The sequence below is a fragment of the Ranitomeya variabilis genome, chromosome 5 (assembly GCF_051348905.1).
Source record: "Ranitomeya variabilis isolate aRanVar5 chromosome 5, aRanVar5.hap1, whole genome shotgun sequence".
Taxonomy (NCBI): Eukaryota; Metazoa; Chordata; class Amphibia; order Anura; family Dendrobatidae; genus Ranitomeya; species Ranitomeya variabilis.
The window spans coordinates 340,550,742-340,577,238 of NC_135236.1; the positions used below are offsets into that span (position 1 = coordinate 340,550,742).

Sequence of the window (26,497 nt, forward strand, 5' to 3'; positions counted from 1 at the left end):
AATTTCCTTAAAGGGAACCTGTCACCTGAATTTGGCAGGACCAGTTTTGGGTCATATGGGCGGGGTTTTCGGGTGTTTGATTCACCGTTTCCTTACCCGCTGGCTGCATACTGGCCGCAATATTGGATTGAAGTTCATTCTCTGTCCTCTGGAGTACACGCCTGCGCAAGGCAATACTGCCAAACACCCGAAAACCACGCCCATATGACCCAAAACTGGTCCCGCCAAATTCAGGTGACAGGTTCCCTTTAAATTAAAACAACTTTGGATAAGTATTTAAACATATTGGAAAAGTGCTATCCAATCATCTACTATATAATTGTCTAAGGGTCACTTCCGTCTTTCTGTCCTTCTGTCTGTCTGTCTGTCTGTCACGGATATTCATTGGTCCTGTCTGTCATGGAAATCCAAGTCTCTGATTGGTCGCGGCAAAACGGCCATGACCAATCAGCGACGGGCACAGTCCGGCGGCAAAATGGCCGCTCCTTACTCCCCGCAGTCAGTGCCTGCTCCATAATCCCCTCCACTCAGCGCTCACACAGGGTTAATGGCAGCGGTAACGGTCCATGGTGTAACGCAGTCCATTACCGCTGCTATTACCCCTGTGTGACCAACTTTTTACTATTGATGCTGCCTATGCGGCATCAATAGTTAAAAGATCTAATGTTAAAAATAATAAAAAAAATAAAAAATCGTTATATACTCACCGTCCGTCGGCCCCCGCATCCAAAACAGGCCTTTCCCGTTCCTCGCGTCTCTCCGGTGACCGCTCCATGCATTGCGGTCTCGCGAGATGATGACGTATTATTACTAACGGTGTGGGAACCTACCCTGGCACCTCTAATAGTTGTGCGCACGGCTCTTATTTCTACTAAGTCCATCTTACTGAAGTCTTCTGAACAGATGAAAAGATATGCAGATAAGAAATGTCTTGATCCGCCTTTATTTCATCCTGGGGACAAAGTCTGGCTGTCACCTAAGTACAGTATCTTCGTTTCAAGGTACTGTCATGACTTTGTTGTTGGGCATCCCGGGACCAAGGACTCCTTCCCTGTCTCTAATACTAGGGGTATCCTAGCTATCGCTGGTCCCCAGACTATGTTCCCTGGATTACATCTGATGGTGAAGATGCTGGGGCGATGTACCTTACTGAGCTCCTGAACCAGCCCTATGTCTGTCACCCAGGGAAGAGGAGAGTAGTGGTTTATGGCAATACACCAACCAGACTAAAAAGGTAATACGAACAGAGATAAAGCAAAATACCAGTCATACAAATAAGCACACACAAACAACAGAGGGGAACACCACGCAGTGAAGGATGGGAAAACACAAAGTAGGAGAAGGGGAGGATTAGTACACAACCTGAACCATGCAACAGTCTTAGCAGCACGGTGGCTCAGTGGTTAGCACTGCAGCCTTGCAGCGCTGGAGTCCTGGGTTCAAACCCCACCAAGGACAACACCTGCAAAGAGTTTGTATGTTCTCCCCATGTTTGCAAGGGTTTCCTCCGGGTTCTTCGGTTTCCTCCCACTTTCCTAAGACATACTGATAGGGAATTTAGATTGTGAGCCCCATCGGGGACAGTGATGATGATGTGTGCAAAACTGTAAAGCGCTGCGGAATATGTTAGCGCTATATAAAAATTAAGATTATTATTATTATTAGTGATGAGCGAGTGTACTCGTTGCTCGGGTTTTCCCGAGCACGCTTGGGTGGTCTCCGAGTATTTATGACTGCTTGGAGATTAAGTTTTCATCGTCTCAGAAGCATGATTTACAGCTATTAGCCAGCTTGATTATATGTGGGGATTACATAGCAACCAGGCAACCCCCACATGTACTCAGTCTGGCTAATAGCTGTAAATCATTCAGCTGCCGTGATGAAAACTAAATCTCTGAACACTAACAAATACTCGGAGGTCACCCAAGTGTGCTCGGGAAAACCCGAGCAACGAGTACACTCTCTCATCACTAATAATTATTATAAATCGACCAAATACCTTTTCAAGCAACAACTCTCCACCGACTCCTAAACAATGCAGCAATGAAGCTAGTTTTGGAAAGGCTTGCTTGCCAGAGACCAGTTTATATAGGAGAGGAGAATGACCAACAGCAAGTAGCTAAGAGCCTTAATGCAGGTAAGTTTCCAGGAGCTATCACCTGAGCAGATTAACCCCTGCACTGCTACAAGAAACCTGCACCATTTAATATGAAGGCAAAGTGCTTCTAATCAGTGCAGAAATAGGAGAAATCAGACAGCCCGATCTTCTGGCTCCACTCTGTCACAGTAAACCTGTCACAGGTACCTTCTTATAAACTAAGCCCTCTTTTCATCGGTCCACTCGAGATTCTGAATCAGATTAATCTGGTAGCCTACAAGCTCAAACTCCCCGCCTCCTTACGGATCCCCAATTCTCCTTAAGCCTATCATCCTCAGTTCTTTTTTTCAAAGATCTTGTTACCACTCCGGCTCCACTGCTCGCAGATCCTGGGGCACTGTGATTAGGGAGCACAACCTCCTTCTTAAAGGAGCCACATGCACCATCCTAAAGTGTCCTGTTCAACTTTGTTAGTATCTTCCTAAATACACTTGCTAGTTCTCAGGTCCCAGTCTGCTAGTTTCTGCTAGTGTCTGTCCAACCCTAACCTCCTTGCCGGTATTTACCTTGTCAGTCTGTACATTAGCTGGATACGCCAGCACCTACCATGTCAGTCTGTACATCAGCCAGTCCCACATGCACCTGCTGTGCCAACATGTATAACAGCATACCCACCTGCACTTGCCGTGACAACCTTTATAACATCGGACCTGCCTGCACTTACCATGCCAGCCATACCAGCCTGCACCTGCCTGTGCATGCCTGCATCAGCTGTTCTTTTCCTATGTGCCAGTCCCTTGGGGGTCAGCTGCTGTGTGTCCTTTTTCTGTCCTGGAGTAGCACCTAACCCCACCATCAAGGGCTCTAGTGAAAAGTTAGGTGCTCACCTAATCACGCCCCTCCAGGCTTTCCTCAGACCACAGCACAGTGGTACCACCACTCTCGTTACATTGTGATTTACCGGTATAGAAGATGTGATGTAACTCATGTGCAAAAAACACATTAAATTTACTCCGAAATACATAGAAACTGAAACTTTAAAATTATATTTACTGGTCATATACTTTAAGTACCCGTGAACAAAATAGATGGATGGCATATTTTCAAATATCCGAGTAACCATAGTACAAACATAGCAATAAAATAAATAGTTCATATTTCGTCTGTATTTGATACTATACATGTCACCTACCCAACAGAAAATCTTTCACATTTTTTATGAGTTCTTTAGAGCGATTTTTGTCAGCTTCTATTCGACTCATTGTTTTGCTTAGTGTCTTATTCAGTCGTGAAGCTTTCAGCTTTGTGTCTTCTGCTATCTGCCTCATATTCGCAATCTGAAACCAAATTGAGATTCCTTTACAAACTGTGCTTCTCCATGTACACATATGACAAAGAGGAGCTAAACTAGAGTAACGGTCATTTCAGTTGTTTACTACTGCATATTAGGCCATAATGTTGATGCATTAAATGGAAACTTAAAGTGATTAATGCTTTTGGACAACCCTAACTAACCGTTGCTCCCAATATTAAGAAAATTTTAAGGGGTACATCTGCTGCAGACAATTTTTTTTGTAATTACGGGGGAATGCTAGAATCTAATATTGATTTTCCCCTGCCGGAAAAAAAATGTTTTGATGTACTCACTAACTAAAGAGCAATAAAGGAGTGCCTACATTGTGAGCTCCTCATTATGTATGAAAATTAGCTGTTGTAAATGAACAACACCTTTACCTGCACCTAAAAAGATTTTTGATCCCAGTATTAATTTCTTAGAAGCTAAGGTGCAGGGATTTGAGAAATCATACACTGAAGAACAATTTTAGCTTTTTTGTTCTTGCCTGTAACATTAAGGGAAGTGTTCCCTATTGTATTTTTCTGTGACCAACATATTTTGATTTTGAAGATTCCTATGTAATTACTGAATACGCCTATATTTCTTATAGGCCCTAATTCACCAAAAGTGAATGTGCACGTTCTACCATAAAATACTTTGAAAAGTCGCAACATTTTTGAGAAAAAAAATCACAAAGTTATCAGTTGCCAGTTTTGTGCAGTTCCACCAAAATAGGTGTAGCTTGGGAGGAGCTGAGACAAGACAGAGCATAACTCTGTCCGCCCATCAAATTCTTCTAAAATCTATGACTGGACTAACATTTTTGGCAAGGTACACAGAGGTGTCGCCACTGATAAGATGCTTCAAATTCATTAAGTGACGTGTGCCTCTTAAAGGGAATCTTTCACCCCCTGGAACACTTTTCAGCTATTACTATGGGCATACAGGTAATAGAAATGTTGGTCCAATCTTACCTGTATGCCTTATAACTGCTTTCTAGATGTGGAGAAATCGACTTTTATTTCATTATGCTAATGATTTCTTCCAGACTCCGGGGTGTGAGTGCCTGAAGAAATCCCTGCTTCAGCTCTTCATTATACTATCACACTGACCTGTGACATGCAGTTGTGACTCCGCAATCTCGTGCATGCACCCTGCACTCACTCGACAATCTGTAAGTCTTACTTCTTTCTATGGTCTGTGTATTTAGCATTCTTGTGCACAAGCATCTGCACACAAGAACGCTGAATACACGGACCATAGAGAGAAGGAAAAGGCACAGATTGTTGCGCGAGTGCAGGGCGCATGCGTGGGATTCCAGAGTCACAACTGCACGTCACAGGTCAGTGTCATGTGCATGGGAGGGGGGTAATAATATAATGAAGAGAAGAGGCAGGGATTTCTTCCAGGCACCCACACCACGGAGCCTGGAAGAAATCATTAGCATACTGAAATAATCTATTACCTGTATACCCATAGTAATAGCTGAAAAGTGTCCCAGGAAGTGACAGATTCCCTTTAATGAATTTAGTGCATCTTGTTCTTTCACGCCCCTCATTAAAGAGGTTTTCCGATGAATAAAATACATTTTAATCAATAGATCTTGGAGTATTTATTTCCACAATTGGTTGTGATTAAAAAAAAAGTTCCTGTGCTTAGATAATCTTATAAATTTACCCCTGTTATGGTTGTGTCTGGCCATGCAGGAACATGGTCTGATCATACCACAGCTCCTAGCCAGGGGAGGAAGTAAAAAAAGTATACAGACATTACAGCATTTTCTTTGAGATAAAATGTTTTTAAAAACAGGCAGGGAAATGCTTTACCTTACAAAAAGAATTAGCTGTGATCCCCTGCTGTAATATCTGTATACTCTTGTCCTTCCTCCCCTGCCCAGGAGCTGTGGTATGATCAGACCATGTCCCTGCACGGTCAGACACGGCCATTACACAGAACACAGCAGGGGCACATTTATAAGATTATCTCAGCACAGGAACATTTTTTAAACACTTTGAATTGTGGAAATTATTATTATCATAAAATGTGCTGATTAAAGTCAACTTTAAAATTAACTTTGTTCGTGGGAAAACCCCTTTAAGACAGGTGTATGAAACACTGGTCCTATTGAAATTGAACCTTAGTGTTTTAACCAACAGTTCTACTTTGAAGTTTTAACATCTCTGTTCTTCTAATATTGGAAACAGGGGCATAATTATGGTGGATGCAGATGCATCGGGGTCCCGGGGCCTAAAGAGACCCTAAAGCCTCTAAGCCCCATATAAAAACACCAGTATTATAAATGGTAGTTAGAGGGGCCCTACATATTTTACAGTTTTGGCACTGAGGCTTAGGAGCTACAAGTTACTGTAAACAACATATTTGGGCCCTTAGTATTACACATAACAAGGGGATGAAGTCTCTGGGTTATCCAATGTATATTTTTCTATGATAACTGCAATATCCCTTTTATCTGCCTCCGGATGCTCTTTACACGCCACAGACCAGACAGTTTTCAAGAGACCATACGAAAAAAAATCAAATGCAAGGCAGTCCATTTTTCATCTCTCCCCTCACATTTTCTCCTGTTCATCTATTTAATGCCCTCCTCAGTTCAAACGTAATTTTTTCTTAGTATTTGCTCAGTTTTTGTATTTACCTGTTCCTCAGCCTCAAGTAATTGGATTGCAACTCTCTTTAACTTAGTATCTGTTTCATTTGCTTTATTTAAAGCATCTTTGGCCACTTGCATAACTCCATTGCAATTCGGTCCTCCACATTTCCTGTTTCCAAATGTATCTCGACATAAAGCTCCTCCACATGGTGCACGATCACATGGAAAGTCCCAGACTGTTCCACAAACCTATGTAAGCAAATTACATCCAGATTCCCCATTAAAATACATTTTATAAAATAACATTATTTTCAAACATGAACTCATGGTTCATAATCATGACATGCATAGTTTTAACAAATTAGGCGGAAAGCAGAAAAAATGAATACAGATTTATTTAGTTTTTCTTTTACATCAATTCTAAACTATAACTATATATTGCTCAATGGGCCTGGGGGCCTTTCTCTTGGCACTCTGCAAATTTTCTATGAAAGGGTTAATTAACACCACAAACGGCTAAATCTCAATAGGATAGCTTTTAGACAATGCTGGGTCTTTCATCCATACCACCCTCTTATTCTAGTAATTACCACAACTTTCCTATTGCTAGTCTCCATCCCCAACCAGAATTGCAGATAAGTAATCACTATACTAATCATTGTTGCTACGAAAGGTGTTTGTTAATCCAAAAGACACAATAATGACACTCGGATACAATATATAACGGAATGATTAGTACTGTTCCCCTAGTAAGTGGGTCCAATCCTATTAATAAACCCACGGTCACCACATGTGTCAAAGTTATAGTGTAACCACTAAAAGAAAGCAAAAAACTTCCACTAAGTATAAACCGGATCCATGAGAAAGTGACAGGAGATAATTTAATAATTTATATCAATTTTATTTAATGGCAATAGAGAAACACCAATAAAATATTAAAATAAAATCATGTAAATATATGGATATATCCTCAAAATGTGCACAAATCAAGATACAATATTCATAAGGCAGGTCAATTTTCTATTATGTACTATATACCCCGAGTGGTCAAATTTTGTATCACAGGAAAAATTGTTGTATTGCATGTGCTATACAGAGATAAAGAATATATTGAAAAATACATCCGTGAAAAAATAATGAATCAATCATATAATATCCCCAAATTCATATTAGAAAGAGGGGCAAAAAGTGCTATGTGCAAAAATTATTCAAATGCTACCTGCTTAGAAAGTGCATGTAGTGCAAAAAAGTGCATAAAAAAGTGCTGAATGCAGATGCGACCAAAATGCCACTTACTTATAAAGATGGGGGAGATATTCCAAGACCGCCAGATACTTGATAATGTGCACCCCGACGCGCGTTTCGGAAGCACAGTTCCTTCGTCAGGGGGTGCCATTGCCATTAAATAAAATTGATATAAATTATTTAATTATCTCCTGTCACTTTCTCATGGATCCGGTTTATGCTTAGTGCATGTTTTTTGAAAGGTGTTTGTGTAGATTTCAATATAAAGATTATTTCTCTATGAGTTGCACATAGGGTTTTACAGACTACCCACCTAATATTTGCTGAATTTGTGTCTAATTTTAATTTAAGTATAAGCAATGAGTATAGCTGTGAGTAGTCACTATTAAATTAGACTTAAGCAAAGGTGCAAAATTGTGCAATATTAAAATATAACTTTTATTCTATTTCTCTAAAATAACGTTTTATATACATAAAACACCCCAGGGACATATTTTGCAAACAAATCAAAACAAAACAAATATAACTGACAGGAATACCTGAAACTTGATAAATGTACTATGCCCCACTAGGTATGACCCAGTCTAATATATGGCGGCCATTAGCACAATAAGGTATATCTGTATCAGGTTAACAAATCCAGTCATAGCTAATACTACTACATACTATTCAGCATGCAAAAATAAATGAGGAGAACAGCACAAGACATTAGATATTTCGTAGCTTTCAACAAATAAAAGAGGAACGATCTCACCCAGTATAGTTTAGTATAGTCTGGTGCCCCCCTATCACAGTGGCATGGAAGGTCTGTTTATGTTAAACTTCTGTCCATGTCCGAATCTATTCCTCCCGATGTGATTCATCTAGATAGATTCTTCAGGGGAGACTTAATACTTGGTGCAGATTCATAGCATCTGCAGGTCTTTTCCTTTGCCTGTTGCACACATGCTTACCACATGCACGCTCATTTACACAGTGTTGAATAACGGGCTTTCCTTTCCTCCATCCGGTGAATGGAACGCATACTCCAGCTTGTGGCACGCAGCCGCGTAATTTCTGGAGGTGCCTTCAGTATTTCCAGTAATTGGAACGCAAGTCTCCTGACAATGACCCCCACTTGTCATACCATAAACAATGGTGAATCCCATATCTATTAGGGTGTCCAGACAGGGGAGGAGCAGGTTTTTTGAGCGATAACCCACATATTCTGCATAATAATTATCCTAATCCTGTAATTGCTCTATACTAATCTACCTTTACCTAGCTCAACATTCTTGATATGTAGGAAAAGGCTATTGTGACAAATGGGCCGGTTATATCACTGTGGTCCTACTGATCCGAAGGGGTATTTGCAAGCAATTATTAAGCAAAGCAAATTCCAGCAAGGTTCTTTTGGACATGATTTATTCTCATTCTTTGGGTACTTTTTCTCAGAAAAACAGGGTTTTAAATCCATCATAATTCCATGGTGCTGTACATTAGACGGGGTTACATCAAAATACAAATATCACTTACAGTAAACAAAACTAACAATGACAGACTGATACAGAGGGAAGAGGATCCTGCCCTTGCAGGCTTACATTCTACAGGATTGTGGAGAAGGAGACAGTAGGTCAGAGGTTGAAGTAGCTCCGATGGTGTTGAGGTGGCCGTGTGGTCATTACAGGTTGTAAGCTTCTTTGAAGAGATGGGTTTTCAGGTTTTATTTGAAGGATTCAAATGTGGTGGATAACCGGACGTGTTGGGGTACAGAATTCCAGATGATGGGGGATATTCAGGAGAAGTCTTGGAGGCGATTGGGTGAGGAGGGAATAAGCGTGGAGGAGAGAAGGAGGTCTTGGGAGGACTGGAGATTACGTGATGGAAGGTATTGAGAGATTAGTAAATATACGAAGGAGAAAGGTTATGGATGGCTTTGTAGGTCAGTGTTAGTAGACTAATCTGGATATGCTGGGAAATTGGGAGCCCGTGAAGGGATTTGCAAAGAAGGGAAGCAGGAGTGTAGCGAGGAGAGAGATTAAATAGTTGGGCAGTAGAGTTAAGGACGGTAGATAGGCCACAGAAGAGGATGTTGCAGTAGTCGAGGCAGGAGATGATTAGGGCATGCACAAGCATTTTGGTAGAGTGAGGGTTGAGGAAAGGATGGATTCTGGAAATATTTTTGAGCATGAGGCGACAGGAGGTGGCGAGAGGCTGGATGTGCGGTTTAAAGGACAGGGCAGAGTCAAGGGTTACTCCGAGGCAGCTGATTACCGGGACAGGAGAAAATATGAATTCATTTATTGTGATAGATAGATCAGGTAGGGAAGGTGTGCGAGATGGAGGAAAGACAATTAGTTCAGATTTGTCCACATTGAGTTTGAGGAAGCGAGAGGAGAGGAAAAGAAGGAAGATATGGCTGAGAGACACTCCGGGATGCTGGAGAGCAGAGAGGTGACATCTGGGCCAGAGAGGTAGATCTGAGTGTCATCGGCATATAGATGGTACTGGAAGCCATAGGACTTTATAAGCTGTCCCAGGCCAAGGGTATAGATTGAGAAGAGAAGGGGTCCTAGGACAGAGCCTTGAGGGACTCCAACAGAGAGGGGGGTGAGATGAAGAGGTAGTATGGGAGTAGGAAACGCTAAATGTGTGGTTGGTAAGGTATGAGGAGATCCAGGATAGGGCAAGGTCTTTGATACCAAAGGAAGAGAGGATATGTAGTAGGAGGCAGCGGTCAACTGTGTCGAAGGCAGAGGACAGGTTCAGTAGGAGGAGCATAGAGAATTGTCTGTTAGCTTTGGCTGTAAGTAAGTCATTTGTAAGTTTGGTCAGGGCAGTCTCAGTGGAATGGTGGGGACGGAAGCCAGATTGTAGGTTGTCGAAGAGAGAGTTAGATGCAAGGTGAGAGGAAAGTTCAGCATGGAGGTGCTGCTCAAGTAGTTTGGAAGGAAATGGGAGCAAAGATATGGGGTGGTAGCTGGACATAGCGCTCGGGTCAAGGGCTGGCTTTTTGAGGATAGGTATGATTATGGCATGTTTGAAAGCAGAGGGGAAGGTACCAGAAGTTAGTGATAGATTGAAGAGTTGGGTTAGGGATGGGATTAGTGTAGTGGTGAGGTTGGGGAGAAGGTGAGATGGGATCAGGTCAAGTGCACAAGTCGTGAGGTGTGATTTGGAGAGAAGACGAGCAAGCTGTCCTTCAGTGATTTTGGAGAGGGAAGTTATGGGGTTAAGGTATTGGTCTGGCATACAAAGGGGTGTGGTGGTCAGACAACAAAGACTTGCCTTGTTTGATCTATCTTATTTTTGAAGTGCGTGGCAAAGTCCTCGGCAAAGATTAGGGAAGTTGAAGGGGGCAGTGGTGGGCGGAGGAGGGAGTTAAAGGTGTTGAACATCTGTTTGGGGTTGTGGGATAAGGAAGATACAAGGGATGTAAAGTAGGCCTGTTTAGCAGAGGTGAGAGCTGATTTGAATGCAGGTGTTACTTGTTTGAGTGCAGTGAAATCATCTTGCGAATGCATTTTCTTCCAACGCCATTCTGCAATTCTGGATACTTGCCGAAGCTTTTTAGTGATGTTATTGTACCAGGGTTGTCTATTAATTCATCGCGCTCTGCTATTCTTGACGGGCGACCGAGTCAATGGCTGATGCCAGAGTGGCACTGTAGAAACTAGTGGCAGTGTCTGTTTCATGGAATGAAGTATGGAGGACAGTGGCTGAATAGAGTCAGAGAGTGTGCAAGGGTCTAGGTGTGCGAGGTTTCTGCAGGGGTGTGCATTTTGCTGGACATGGGTGACAGGTGTGGAGGGCAGTGATGAGAAATATTATACAAGATTCACATGCTCATAGAGGGCCCAATCCACCAGCTGAGGGGTACAGCGGCAATGGCGAGTCCGTGTGCCCCTCTCATGCCAAACTGTACCTGGCTGGTGGGAAGAAACTCTTGTGTTTGGGGACACGCCAGTGGAGGATAGAGAACAAATTCAGTTAGGGATTCGGTTCATGGATGACCTTCTGGTCATGTGGAAGGGTAGCCCTGCACAGTTTGGGGTATTTGTGAGTAAAACTTAACCACAAGTGTCATCTCCTATCTCAGTAAAGGGAAAGTCTTTCTTCACTGAATACAGATTTTACCTCAGAAGTGAGAATTTTGATAATGACTGATGAATTCTGGCAGAGAAAGAAGCAGATTTATCTGATAAAATATACAACCAAGTTGCTTATTTTCATGGGTACTATTGATTTTTGAAATAAAAATTAAAACAGCAGTTATTTTTTAAAAGGGGTTGTCTAGCTGAAATGGATAAATCTGCAGTGAGTTTGTGTGATAATTCTGCAGTTACTCTTATGAATCCCCCCAGTGCATGCACTGTGCGCTGTGAGGATTTGCAGATTCCTGACCCGAGACCGTAGGATATGTTTGCTTTATACATATTTCCGGTCGGTCCAGTGTACATTTGTACGGAGCGATGCTGCACTCTCTAGTTGGACAAACCCACTGGATGGTCATGTCACTAGTTTGGGAGCGACCTTGCTCAATACAAGTGTATGGGGCGAGGCCATGCTCACTATGTATAACTCATACATATCCTCCGGTGTCGGCTCAGATAGTGGAAAATACTCACAGTGCACAGTGTATGAGATGGGGGATCCATAAACTTATTGATTTGGACCGGTCAATCACTTTAACTCCCTGTATGGATAGGACTATAAATCCCAGAGAATACAAAGCTAGAACTGTCACCACGCACCACCAATAATGAGAGCACTACCTGGTGAGAGAAGCAGAAACAGTAAGGGCAAGCACTGATGTTAATGTCACAATACTCTACCAAAAGCATTTAGTCACATTACAGTGCCACCAGTTATGCACAAGATCAGCTACTTGTCCGTATAATTTCCAATGCAGCCTTGAATAATCAGGACTGTATTTCACAATACTTTTAGACAATAAAACCATTCTATTCGATTCTTTATGATTTATACAACAGAAATCACGAACTGTCCTGCCAACTGCTGTCCCCCATTGTTTCCATGTGAAAATCTGTTATACTCTGCTCCCATCTCTAAATGCATGGCAGCTTCTCCTTTAATGTGATAACTGTCAGTTCCTTATATATACACTCAATACTTTTTTTTTCTACCAGTCTGTTTTTTTTACAAATCTTTAATTACAGTTAGGATAACCAAACCTCTGTTTGGCCCCATTAAAATAAAAAGACGGTGCTGTCTTTGTTCCAGCAGTGCTGGCATTACATTCCCGGGCGGCTCATATAAGGATTTAATGCAACATGATCCCTGCACCCAGTCAGCACTGGCGTTAATATCCCTGCCTTCGGACAAATTGAACATCAAGAAAGAGCATCCACAGCCCTGACTTCCTGTTGATGTTCAATAGGTGTGAAGGTGGGGACAGTGAAGCCGGCGCTTATTGGGGCAGGGCTCATGTGATATCACAATCTCTTATGAGCCCAGGGAATGCAAGTGCCAACACCGCTGGAATGATGCCAGCACCGGAAGTGAGCATAGGTATTTTTATTTTAACGGGGCCAAACATAAGGAATGAGTAAGGATTTTCCAAAAACATCCTTTTTCATGCTTCTATTTTATTCTTATTACCACTCTTTAGCTTTAAATAAGGAATATGATCCTTATTATCCAAACCCTGTTTTATGATCAATTTTTAAAACTGGAAGATTTGAAAACCCAAGACAAGTCAGGTCCTCTTTCACGTTAATGCCTTTAAATTGCCATGTCTCATATGGGAAATTGTGAATGCTAAATAATGAAGCGCTCAGTGTTCGCCAGCAAAATCTTCTCCTCAAGCTGTTCCAAACTCATGCATGTTCCTTTACAGTTTGACAAACACTAATGGAAGGTGGGCCTCCAATTGCAGCCATGATGTACCCTCATCTCCTTTCCACCATGAAGCCAAACTTTCTAACATCACTGCTTATGTTATATAAGTAAATTTGGAAGATATAAGGTATCACAATCGACTCTTCTCCTGTCTCCTTTCCACAAATATTTTAAAAGACGGGTTTGTAACAAATTAATAATTTTGCAAATTGACTAAATGTCAAGCAGCAGAACCTTTACAAAACTGCGGTACAACTAACATCTTGATTGCATTTATCTTGGCTATCCAATAATGTATTTTATCTAGTATTCAGAAGAGTTTTCTGGCTCTTTTAATACTCAATACAGTACAAATAAATTCTTTCCTTTAATACTCAATACAGTAATATTTACTCAATAGTAATACTTTACTATTATACTCAATACACACAAAATCCATTGTATTTCAAAGTTTCCCCAAACTGTATAAGGGTGGGTTGTTTTAAATATTTTTAGGTGAATCCCATTTGGACAACCAAATGTCTGTCAACATATTAAACTGATTTTTTAACCTGCCCAATTCCTTAATATCTGCTAGACCTATATAGAGCCATATGCATGTCATTTCACCTTTGATCTCACTAATTGTTAAAATAATCAGACTCATATCTGAGGTGCATGGATATCAGAACAGAATGATTAAAAAAAAATACTCTCACCATCTCGTTCATTTTGCTTATTTGTAGTGATTTCATTGTATTCAGTTTGTCAAGGTTTTGTTTGTCTTTTGCATCCAAATTGTTTAATGCATTTAAAATATTTTTCCTGGTTTTTGTTGCTGTGTTGATCATGGGAGCAGCATTGCGTGCTTTCTCTACTGCAGATAAAGATGTTTTATAGTGTTTGGTGATCTTCTCCAAAGACTCTTGAATATCTATTTAGGGGGGAGAGACATGTGTAGTCATTGTCATGATTAAATTACTACCGAAAATAAATGGGATATGTTTAAAGATATACTACTAGAATCCTGTAAAAAAAACATATCCTCTGGTAATAACGTGTACAGAGATATAAAGAAACCATTATGGATAAATAAGACAGTGAAACATTTAATAAGACAAAAACAAAAGGCATTCAAAATCTTTAAGGCCGAGAATACAGAAATTACAGGACTGTACAGATCTCAGTAGGAAATGTTAAAAATAAATCATTCTAGTAAAGTTTTCTACTGAAAAACAAATCACAAATCACCAGCGAAATTAAAATAAACCCCCCAAATTTTATAAATATATTAATGACAAAAAGAAAAAAAATCAGACGGTATCGATACAGTATTTTTTGGATTATAAGACTCACTTTTTACTCAATTTTTTTGGGGAAAATGGGGTGCATCTTATAATTTTAATGTAGCTTACCAGCTGCGGAGGAGTGGGATCCCAGGGTTTCTGCTGCAGGAAGCTGGCAGTGGCAGGAGTGGGCCAATGCTGCAGGTCTCAGGATGGTAGGAGGGTTGTTTGGCCATGCGGGGGCTCTGTTGACATTGTGTGAAAGCCCGGAGCCCCCCCACTTTCCATGTTTTTCAATGCGGTGAATCTTGGGAAAATGGCTGACGGAAGAGAACCATGCACAGATTGAAATCTTAGTAGCCAAGATATTGTGAGACAACATCTTGGTGCTGAGATCTCAATCTGTGCCTGCGCTGCCCCGGGGCCATTTTCTCAAGGTCCACCGCATTGAAAAACATGGAAGATGCAGGGGCTCGGGGCTTTCACAAAATGTCAGGGGGAGCCCCCGCACCACTGAACACTCTCTCCTACTGGCCTGGAATCCACAGCATTGCAACTCCAAATACTCCCTACTCCCAGAATAAGGCTTGCAGAACTTCACCATTCCTGTCTCTGCCACCGCCGCCAGCTTCTCACAGCAGCGACCCTGTCTCCTCAGATCTCACGCCACCGTAGCTGCCAACTCCGGTAAGCTACAGTAAAAGTGGACTATAAGACATACCACCATTCTATTGAAAAACTTTTTTTCCTGTTTACCTCCCCAAAATTTGGGGTGCAGCTTATAATCTGTAAAATATGGTAAATATAGAGGACAAAGAAAAGGCTGAGATATTAAACAGGCACTTTATGACTGTGTTCACCAATGACCTGACTGTTCCAAGGATCATTCAGCAAGACATTCGCCCAAGGCTTCAGTCATTCACCTAAGGCTTCATCAGGGGTGAAGCAAAGCCTTCGGGGAAACGTGCGTTGGGGCCAGGGGTCCAACACTATACAGCCACTGAATTTTAGTGCATCATCGGATTTAAGTACTACACTTATTCCTTGTACATCGCTCACATTTTAGCATACCATCTGTAGTGTAGAGCCTTTTAGGTCATACACATTTGTGTCTATATATCTTTTTATGAGATTCATGAGTATCTACTTGTACTGATGTTTAGTGCTCTTCCCCTCATTTTTTGGCACTCTGCTTCATTCCACATTTATATTTTTCTGATTATTGTTTTAATATATTTTCAATAAACTATGTATTTTATGAGACTTAGTTGGCACTTTATTTCTTTTGTTGGTATTTGGCTATCTACATGGTGCATCTCTGTACATGTTTTTTATTATTTTTTCTCACATGTTGTTGGTACTAATAAAAACACAAGAAGTACGACTGCTTCAGAGCAAATTAAAAACTGTCAAATCCCCCGTGCAAGATGGCATACATCCATGGAGATTGACAAAATTGAGCTTAGCAATTTACAGATGTATCTCACGATACTTAGACGCTCTTGTAGCAGGGTCAGTGCCACAGGATTGGAGGATATCTGATGTGATACAGATAGAAAGATAAGGTGGATCTATGCAAATACCATCCAGTAAGTGTAACATCAGTGGTGTGCAAAGTTTTTAAGGGGATTATAAGAGAGGAACTGCAGAAATATATTGCAGATAATAAAATAATAATTCACAACCATCATAGATTAATGAAAGTTAAGTTGTGTCTAACCAACATGCTGAGTTTCTATGAGGAAATGTAAATCTAAGTGTTGATAATGCATCTGATGTGATTTATCTGGACTTTGCAAAGGCATGTGATACTGCTCCACACTACAGCCTTACACTAAAGCTCCAGGGACTAAAAGACAGGAAACAAACAGTCATTATGAATGGTACATTCTCTAAATAGGATATAGTCAGCAGTGGGGTACTGCAGGTATCGGTACTAGGACCAATTCTTTTTAATCTCTTTATGAATAACATTGTGGATGGGATTGAGCATAAAGTGTCTGACACCAAACTATGTAGGATATTAAAAACTGAACTTGACAGTACAATATTATAAAACAATCTGGATAAGATTTCTGAATGGCCAAACACATGGCAGTTGAGGTTTAATGTTGGTAATAATGAGTATTGTACCTATACTACTAGGAAACAGATACAATTTGTATAAAATATTTAAAATTAATTTCAGAGGATAGGGGATGCTCATACTGAATTTGAAAAGTCAGATTGACTGTGATAGGGAAAACAGTCAAAAGTATTTCAAATTTTATTTTGAAGTACTAATATATAATATATAATATTGGCTGTGCACACACAAGCATAGCTGTTCTTGAAGCTGAAACTCAAAATCATCTAACTTGTAAATCTTAACCCCTTCATGACCTTGGGATTTTTCGTTTTTCCGTTTTCGTTTTTCACTCCCCTCCTTCACAGAGCCATAACTTTTTTATTTTTCCGTCAATTTGGCCATGTGAGGGCTTATTTTTTGCGGGACGAGTTGTACTTTTGAACGACATCATTGGTTTTACCATGTCGTGTACTAGAAAACGGGAAAAAAATTCCAAGTGCAGTGAAATTGCAAAAAAAGTGCAATCCCACACTTGTTTTTTGCTTGCCTATTTTGCTAGGTTCACTAAATGCTAAAACTGACCTGCCATTATGATTCTCCAGGTCAGTACGAGTTCATAGACACCTCACATGTCTAGGTTATGTTTTACCTAAGTGGTGAAAAAAAATTCCAAACTTTGCAAAAAAAAAAAAAGAAAAATTTGCGCCATTTTCCGATACTCGTAGCGTCTCCATTTTTCGTGATCTGGGGTCAGGTGAGGGCTTATTTTTTGCGTGCCGAGCTGGCGTTTTTAATTATAGCATTTTGGTGCAGATACGTTCTTTTGATCGCCCGTTATTGCATTTTAATGCAATGTCGCGGCGACCAAAAAAACGTATTTATGGCGTTTCGATTTTTTTTCTCATTACGCCATTTAGCGATCAGGTTAATGCTTTTTTTTTATTGATAGATCGGGCGATTCTGAACGCGGCGATACCAAATATGTGTAGGTTTGATTTTTTTTTTATTGATTTATTTTGATTGGGGCGAAAGGGGGGTGATTTAAACTTTTATGTTTTTTTTATTTTTTTCACATTTTTAAAAACTTTTTTTTTTCACTTTTGCCATGCTTCTATAGCCTCCATGGGAGGCTAGAAGCAGGCACAGCCCGATCGGCTCTGCTACATAACAGCGATCATCAGATCGCTGTTATGTAGGAGAATTGCAGGTGTGCTGTGAGCGCCGACCACAGGGTGGCGCTCACCGCCACCGGCGATCAGTAACCATAGAGGTCTCAAGGACCTCTATGATTACCATTCAGAAGCATCGCCGACCCCCGATCATGTGACGGGGGTCGGCGATGACGTCATATCCGGCCGCACGGCCGGATGCGGTAGTTAAATGCCGCTGTCTGCGTTTGACAGCGGCATTTAACTAGTTAATAGGCGCGGGCAGATCGCGATTCTGCCCGCGCCTATTGCAGGCACATGTCAGCTGTTCAAAACAGCTGACATGTCCCGGCTTTGATGCGGGCTCACCGCGGAGCCCTGCATCAAAGCAGGGGAGCTGACCTCGGACGGTATAGTACGTCCGAGGTCAGTAAGGGGTTAATATATACTTACCTTGTAATGTCTTCACATCCTGTTCTGTCCAGATGTGCCCAAATCCCAGAATTCCAAGCGGCTGAAGTTCACCGATCGTCATATTGGGAAACCCAAGTGATGGGTGTCTCAATATGGAAACTGCTGGAGGTACCAGCCTCTTGCGCGGTACCACCAGCGGAACTCCGTCGCACCACACACTCACATACACACACTGTATATGCCGTACACACCACAAACACACACACACTGTATATGCCATAAGCAGCCTCCTGCACGGTACCACCAGCAGAACACATGCCGACGCCGGGATCAGCCGAATGATTCACTGACCGCCGCCATCTTTGTACAGGAGGAGCGCATGCACAGTTTTAATGTGACCGCCGCTATCTTCTGCACAGTGCGCAAGCACAGTGAATCATTCAGCTGAATGGGCAGATGCGCGACGTGTCTACAGGCAGAGGACGCCGGTCACATTAAACGGGTTTTCCCACGAACGAAAGTTCATTTTAAAAATTGTCTGTGTCTGACCGTGTATGGAGCACACCACATCTCCTTGGCAGGGGAGGAAGCAAAAGACAATACTGGCATTACAGCAGGGGATCACAGAGTATTCATTTTGTCAGGTAAAATATTATTTTAAACAATATTTTAGCTCACAAAATGTATCCTCTGCGATCTGCTGCTGTAATGTCAGTATTGTCTTTTGCTTCCTCCCCTGCCCTGGTATGTTCTGTACACAGACACAGACAATTTTTAAAATGAACTTTCATTTGTGGGAAAACCCCTTTAAAAAGCAAATATCAACACTAATGTGGCTCCTGCTAAAAAGTACGCCAATAACAATGAAAGGAAAGCAGCAAAGGCACAGCGTCGAAGACAACAACGGGCAAATGAGACTTTTGAAGAGCAACAGGAAAGAGGACACATAGGGGAGAGACAGCTCAAATGAGAGAACACATAAGGAAAGAAGACAGCACTGTGGTGGAGAAAAAGAGAGCACACAAGGGGGAGAGCACATGGGGACACAGGTCAAAGAAGAGATGACATGAGAGGAGAAGACAGCAGATGGGGAGAGAGAAAGCGCATAGGGGTGAGAGAGACAGAGCACAGGGGAGAGATAGCTGAAATGGGACAGCACATGAGGGGAGAACACAGCACAGGAAGGAGAAAGACAGCAGACAAGGGGGATAGCACATGGGGTAGACAGGTCAAAGAAGAGAGCACAGGCAGGAGAAGTGAGCACATGGGGAAAGAGAGTGGATAGGTGGATGAGCACATGGGGGAGAGATTCTCAATGCTGCAAAGCCTGCCCTCATTGTGACATTACCACCCTCCCAATGCAAATGCATTGGGCCTCCATCTAGTAATATATATTTAATTAACCTGCAGCTTAGTGACTTTGAGGCTCAGGCTGCACACAGACTTTTTATTGTTGTCCATGCTGTGCCTCAAGTAGATTGGTCCAGACTTTTTTTCAATGCTTTTGCTATGGATTACATATGTGAGTGAATTGAATACGCCCCGATCCAGCACATCGTAATGGCATTTGTAAGCTGCCAGATCGCTGTATGTTCTGAAAATCACTTCTCAATTCTATTCTATAGTACTCATAACGTGGCTACAGAACCTTCTTCTGAATTCCCATATACTTGCATTGAGAAGATTTTAAAGTGACCTCTGCTTCACACAGCAACCACTGTGATTTGGCAGAACACAATTACAGTCACGTGGTGTGGAGCAATGTTGAAAACAGGTGAAGATGACAACCAGGAAATATGTGGCTATATGCAGTATACTTATATACATGATCCCTAACAAAGGGATAAAAAAACAACAAGAAAATGCTGGAATGGTGCTTAAAATTGCTTCTTCCATGCTTTTTGCGATTTTTATCACTGCATTTTAGGATTTTAAAACAATTTTTTTAAAAAGTAGCAGCTCCTTTTCTGTTCCATAGAGCATTATAGAAAAATATTTAGAAATATCTTCCAATATTTTGGCGATTTCACTATAATAGACACAAGTGAAGTTATTTGAGTAGAATAGAATTATCCTTGAATTTTACAAAAAAATCTGCAAATTGCCATTTTGCTTAACTGTAGAGGTTCAGTTAAAGGTTAAAAAATGTAATACGCACCTATCCCTCCACAGCTTGCTGCCTGATCCACCATACCTCTTGTTCAGGTTGCTTCACTTTAGGTCAAGGTTTCCAGCAAGACAATACCTCTAATGTCCCTGTGTACAGTGACATTGTGGCGCGTATGGTGATGCCACAAGGGGCATCTCCAAAGGTGCTGTCTAGGTCTCAGGCAAAGAAAATCATAACATCACAATGATATTAGAGACATAATCTCTCGAGAAGTCACAGCCCAGCATGAAGCGGGCCGAAAAAGATGCGTATGATGGGGAAAGACGAAGAGGGAAGTGGGGAGGACCGGCTGTGGCGGTGACAGTACAAATAAGCTTGAAGTATTATTTTTTTATTTTTTATTTTAATACAGGCCCGAAAGCATTATAAACAAAATTCAATTAACATTGAATGCCTTCTCTGATAAATTCGAGAGATTGGCTGGATTAGAATCTTTGCAGACTCGATAATCTCTAATAATAAATCTTTTCATTATAGTCTAAGTGTAGCTATAAATTTTAGCCTGTACTTACTTTTTATTCTATCTTCAATGTTATATAAAAAATGATCTTACAGATACTAGGGCCTTTTATAATTTTTACACACATTTCTACTTCAATAGTAAAATACAACCAAATTCTTGCTCTTGAATATGTACATTTCTCAACATTGAGAGTGATTATTTCTTACCTTTAACCTTTATTGTATTTTCTATCTCCTTCTTTTTCTTTATTTTGTTAAGTTCAGTGAATAAATTATCAATTTCTTTCCCCAAATCCGAAATTATTTTGTTCATTTTTGCAATTTCATTGAACTTTCCCAAATCTGGAATCTTTATGCTGTTTACTTTTTGACTGTAATATATGTGAAACAGAACAGCTTAGTACATTGAATATCTCTGACTATTTTACTTTTAGAAAATTGCTTTATTGCTTTACCTATAGGCTTACTTGAGAATCATATGGAACAATACAGCATTCTTCTTTCAGTATAAACCATAAATGTTGTTCTGAATTTTATTTTTTGCTGCTGCTAAAAGATATTGTAGGCTATAGAAAGAATTAGGATTTCTTTGGTTTTAGCAGGTAAATCAAATTAAATGTAAGACTATTTACTTCATTGTTCCTTCTCATCACTTTTCAATTGCCTTTATGAGCCAGAGTAGTGTAGCATATTATCCATCAGCAAATTGGGCACTAAGATTTGTCTAGTCCATAATAGCATTTATTCTTGACATGCTAAATAGAATTATTTAAAATGTGTGGTTGGCATGCATATGTTAATTAAGTGAAAATGGCTTACCGTATGGTATCATAATATTTTTTCACTTTATTGTACTTCTCAGGTGAAAGAATTGGACTTCGAAAGATTTTTTCAATGGCAGAAAGTTTATCTTGGAGGATACGTATTTGAATATCACAGCCAGTTGGTGATCTTGTTGGAACAATTTTAGCAGCTAATCTTACAAAAGCATGGACAGAAGTTGATAGATTTGAAACTTGCGTTTCATACTGATCAAAGCACATGTGACATTGAGGGCATGCAGGAAAGTCTAGCTTGAATTTAGACACGCATTGGTCACAGTTTCTTCCAGTGACCCCAGGTTTACAGTTGCATGAACCAGATTCCTTATCACACATGTTCTTTTGAGAACCTTCCAGGTTACACCTACAAGCTGAAATAAGACAAGATATGCCATACGTATCTAATGTATACAAACATTATTTTTTTTTGCTACTTAAAGACTCAAACGTTTACAAAAAACTGTTTGCTAAATAAAAACTGCTAGTACATATTAATAGCTCATATTAATTATAATCTATGATAATGAGGAAACATAATTATGTTCAGAGTAAAAGTCACACATTAATTGTCTCCCTTCACCTAACTGTCTTTTCCAAATGGTATTTGCAAATTTCCATTAAAACATTAAATGGCTGTGTTGTCTCTCCCATGGGGATCTGGGGAGTCCCTCACCATCACCCTGCTCAGCTCACACCCTGCAACAAGCAGGGACAAAGTAGCCGAGAATGAGTTTTTGATAACTTCTCTAATGCTGTAGTCAATGGGGACTATGGAATGTCAAGAGTTTTGTCAGCAGAAAAGAGCTCCCACTGTCATCCCATTTGCTCTCTGCAATGAATTATGGACTGCTGATAAACTGTTATGGCAACCTGTGGCCTACAGGTCTTAATCTTAGTCTGCCAAGGTCAGAATCTAATAAGTTGCCTGTTAGTATAATGCTGACAGTCTCAAATAATACACTACATTGCATAAGTAGAACAGTATGTTACTAGTGATGAGTGAATATATTCAGGCTATTCGTGAGTAAATTGCTATTCGACCCGTTATATTTGAGTGACCCGCCCAGCATGTTTGGCATTTTATTTGCAGCCAATGAACATGCTAGGCTTGCTTGACAATCACAGTAATGCCAGCGCCATATTTGGTGTGACATTACTGTGATTGGCTGGCATTACAGCATCAAAGGAGATCTTTAATCCCTGCCAGAACCATCTTGCGCACATTACAGCAGGAAACAGCATAGTGTGAGCTTAGGGAGAGTGAAAGCAGCATATAGGGAGAGATTGTGATTACAAAAAGCTCTTTTAAGAGCTACTGAGAGTGAAGATTAATTCTCTGTTATGTGGAGATAGCGTAGGGAGAGGTTTAATATGAGGAAAAGGCAAGCACCTGGGTGTTATCATTACAAGTACAGATCTCTGCTAATTTTCATTGTGTTGTGTAGTGTAGGAACAGATGGGATTAGGGAGAGAGGCAGGGCTTCATCCACTACCATAGTATACAAAGCAGCTCTTTTTAGAGCCAAATAATATTACTTAGTATCAGCATATACTAAACAATTTTTTTTGGAGCTATATAATATTCCTGAGTGCTAGCATATAAAAAAACTTTTTTTTTTACAGCTAAGTAATATTCCACAGTGCCAGCACATAGTTTGCTTATTTTTAAAAGCCAATTGCTAAATAATATTCCTTGCCTATTGCTGAAATAGCTAATATTTATCCAGCAGTTGTGTGACTGGCGCAAAACCTGCTAAGCTACGCAAACGTCACTATTTACCAGTAATTTGTTGCTGTTGGCATGTGTCTTAAAGGCAATATAAAAAAAAATGTATATTGGTTAAATAAATAGTGTATCTTTATCTAGCAGTTGTGCGACTTCTGCAAAGCCTGCATAGATACACAACTGTCACAATTTACCAGTGCCAATAATTTTACTTATTCTGCTGTTGGTCTGTGTCATAAAGGCGGTATAAAAAATAAAAATTTTCTATTGGTTATATAAATAGCTTATCTTTATCTAGCAGTTGTGTGACTTCTGCAATGCCTGCAAAGATATGCAAATGTCACTATATACCAGTCATTTCCCTACTCTGCTGTTGCCATGTGTCATAGAGGCGATATAAAAAAATGGGTAAATAAATAGCGTATGTTTATTTACCATTTGTGCTGCTAGTGCAAAGCCTATTGGGATAAGCAAACGTGACTAATTTTTGTGAGTCTGCTGTTACCGTGTGTGATAAAGCTGATATATGAAAAAAACTCACACATTGCTAGATACGGGGAGGGTGAAGGTGCTTATGAAAAATAAAGCCAGTAATTTTTTTTCATAACGCATTCAATATGGGAAAGGGTGACGTTAAGGAACATGAACGTGAATGTGGGGGTGCCCGCCAAGGCCATGTGACAAATCAGAAGATGACTGTATCTCATTCTAACTTCCTGTCAAAATTCAATCAGCGCACTACACCACTGTCAAACCCAGACAAGTGTGAGGATGTTGTGGATTGGATGGCAGACAAAGGATCCAGTGTGTTGACAAGCAGAACCACCAAGTCTTTCACACGGTCCAGTCTCAGTAGCCAAGAGGCTTGGCCTCACAATCCTCAACCTGGTCCTCCTTCCTCCCCCATCAAAAATCCCAGGAGACATGTGATCCTAATGTTGGCCACTCTGAGGAACTGTTTATGTTCCCTTGCAATTATTCAGGTCTGTCAATATGCACCATTAAAGAGGGTCATGAGGAGGTGGAGTACATTGGTGCACAAACATTGCAGCACCCACAGGCAAGAGAAAACCACATTGGGGAAGGTCAATTCATGTCAGAAGAGGTGGAGGATAATCAGGAGACACAGTTGCCATCAGGTCAGCATAAAATCGCAACTCAGAAGGTGGATCAGATTGATGAATTTGAAGATGACATGTTCGATGATGAGGCCACTGATCCAACCTGGCATGGTGGCACGCCCTGTGAGAACAGCAGCGCAGACAGGGATTGATCCATAGCACGAACACATTCAAGAAGGGGTAGTGGTTTGACCAGAGGGAAAACTCGATGAACTGTTCCACAGAGGACCAAAACTCAGCTAGATAACAGGCCAAGGGTGACTTGTTCCCCTGTATGGCAGTTCTTTTCTGAAAGTCCTTCAGACAAAACAACTGTAATTTTCAGCATCTGCCATACCAAGCTGAGAAGGGGCAAGAACACTGCCAACCTGAGCACCACCAGCATGCAGAAGCATATGGCAGTCAAGCACCGCAGTAGGTGGGCAGAACACCTGGGTACAATGTCTGTGTTTGAGGGTGAAACCAATGCACCTTCCCATGTTACGGCCTTCCCAAACTGCTGTCCAGGAAGTTAATGCATCCTGTCCACTACCTGCGATTGCACAGACACAACAGTCAGCAGCAAAAAAACAGTTCATTGTCCCAGCACAGCGTTCAGTTGCCCTGCCCCAGGCGTTTCACAGGAAGCAGAAATATACTCCCACCCACAAGCCCAAACGCTATACATCCACATTGCCAGATTGCTAGCCCTGGAAATGTTGCCATTTCGGCTTGGGAACTGAGTCTTTCCACAACCTCTTGGCGGTGGTAGCCCCATGTGTCATGGTTCTCAATGGCAAGAGAACATAGTAAAGCATACAAAAAGGACTAGCTCTTGGAAGATGGAAACTCGAGCTGACTGTGAGCTAAACCTACCGCACAACTAACAGTGGCCGGGTAGCGTGCCTACGTTTTATCCCTAGACGCCCAGCGCCAGCCGGAGAACTGACTGACCCTAGCAGAGGAAAATACAGACCTGGCTTACCTCTAGAGAAATTTTCCCCAAAAGGCAGACAGTAGCCCCCACATATATTGTCGGTGATTTCAGAGGAAATTGACATACGAAGTATGAAGATAGGTTTAGCAAATTGAGGTCCGCTTACTAGATAGTAGGAAGACAGAAAAGGGAACTTCACAGTCAGCTGAAAACCCTTTCAAAACACCATCCTGAAATTACTTTAAGACTCTAATATCAACTCATGACACCAGAGTGGCAATTTCAGCTCACAAGAGCTTCCAGCCTCAGAAATAATCAATCGCAGAGAACTGGAACAAAAATGCAAAACAAACTTAGGACTACAAGTCCAACTTAGCTGATAGTAGTCTAGGAGCAGGAACATGCAACAGAAAGGCTTCTGGTAACATTGTTGGCCGGCATAGAAATGACTGAGGAGCAAGGTTAAATAGAAAACTCCCACATCCTGATGGAAACAGGTGAACAGAGGAGATGAAGCACGCAAGTGCAGTACCACCAGAAACCACCGGGGGAGCCCAGAAACCAAATTCACAACAGTACCCCCCCCCCTCAAGGAGGGGGCACCGAACCCTCACCAGAACCACCAGGGCGATCAGGATGAGCCCTATGAAAGGCACGGACCAAATCGGAGGCATGAACATCAGAGGCTGTCACCCAAGAGTTATCCTCCTGACCGTAGCCCTTCCACTTGACCAGATACTGAAGTCTCCGTCTGGAAACACGGGAGTCCAAGATCTTCTCGACAACGTACTCCAACTCACCCTCAACCAACACCGGAGCAGGAGGCTCAACGGAAGGCACAACCGGTACCTCATACCTGCGCAACAATGACCGATGGAAGACATTATGAATAGAAAAAGATGCAGGGAGGTCCAAACGAAAGGACACAGGGTTAAGAATCTCCAATATCTTGTACGGGCCGATGAACCGAGGCTTAAACTTAGGAGAAGAAACCTTCATAGGGACAAAACGAGAAGATAACCACACCAAGTCCCCAACACAAAGACGAGGACCAACACGACGACGGCGGTTGGCAAAATGCTGAGTCTTCTCCTGGGACAACTTCAAATTGTCCACCACATGCCCCCAAATCTGATGCAACCTCTCCACCACAGCATCCACTCCAGGACAATCCGAAGACTCCACCTGACCGGAAGAGAAACGAGGATGAAACCCCGAATTACAGAAGAAAGGAGAAACCAAGGTGGCAGAACTA

General features: G+C 41.3%; 1 protein-coding gene across 3 annotated transcripts in view; it reads right to left on the reverse strand.

Moving 5' to 3' along the window:
- Positions 1-26,497, reverse strand: part of LAMB4 (laminin subunit beta 4) — a 394,745-nt gene that overhangs the window by 139,345 nt on the left and 228,903 nt on the right. For 2 of the 3 annotated variants that reach the window (XM_077264809.1, XM_077264812.1), the window contains exons 32-36: positions 21,478-21,850; positions 20,866-21,029; positions 13,830-14,044; positions 6,091-6,294; positions 3,291-3,435 (exon numbers count right to left, since the gene is read on the reverse strand). In XM_077264809.1, coding sequence (XP_077120924.1) covers positions 3,291-3,435; positions 6,091-6,294; positions 13,830-14,044; positions 20,866-21,029; positions 21,478-21,850 — 1,101 coding nt within the window. Of the gene's footprint in view, positions 1-3,286; positions 3,436-6,090; positions 6,295-13,829; positions 14,045-20,865; positions 21,030-21,477; positions 21,851-26,497 lie in introns of all 3 variants that reach the window. The other variant, XM_077264810.1, reaches the window with a different exon arrangement.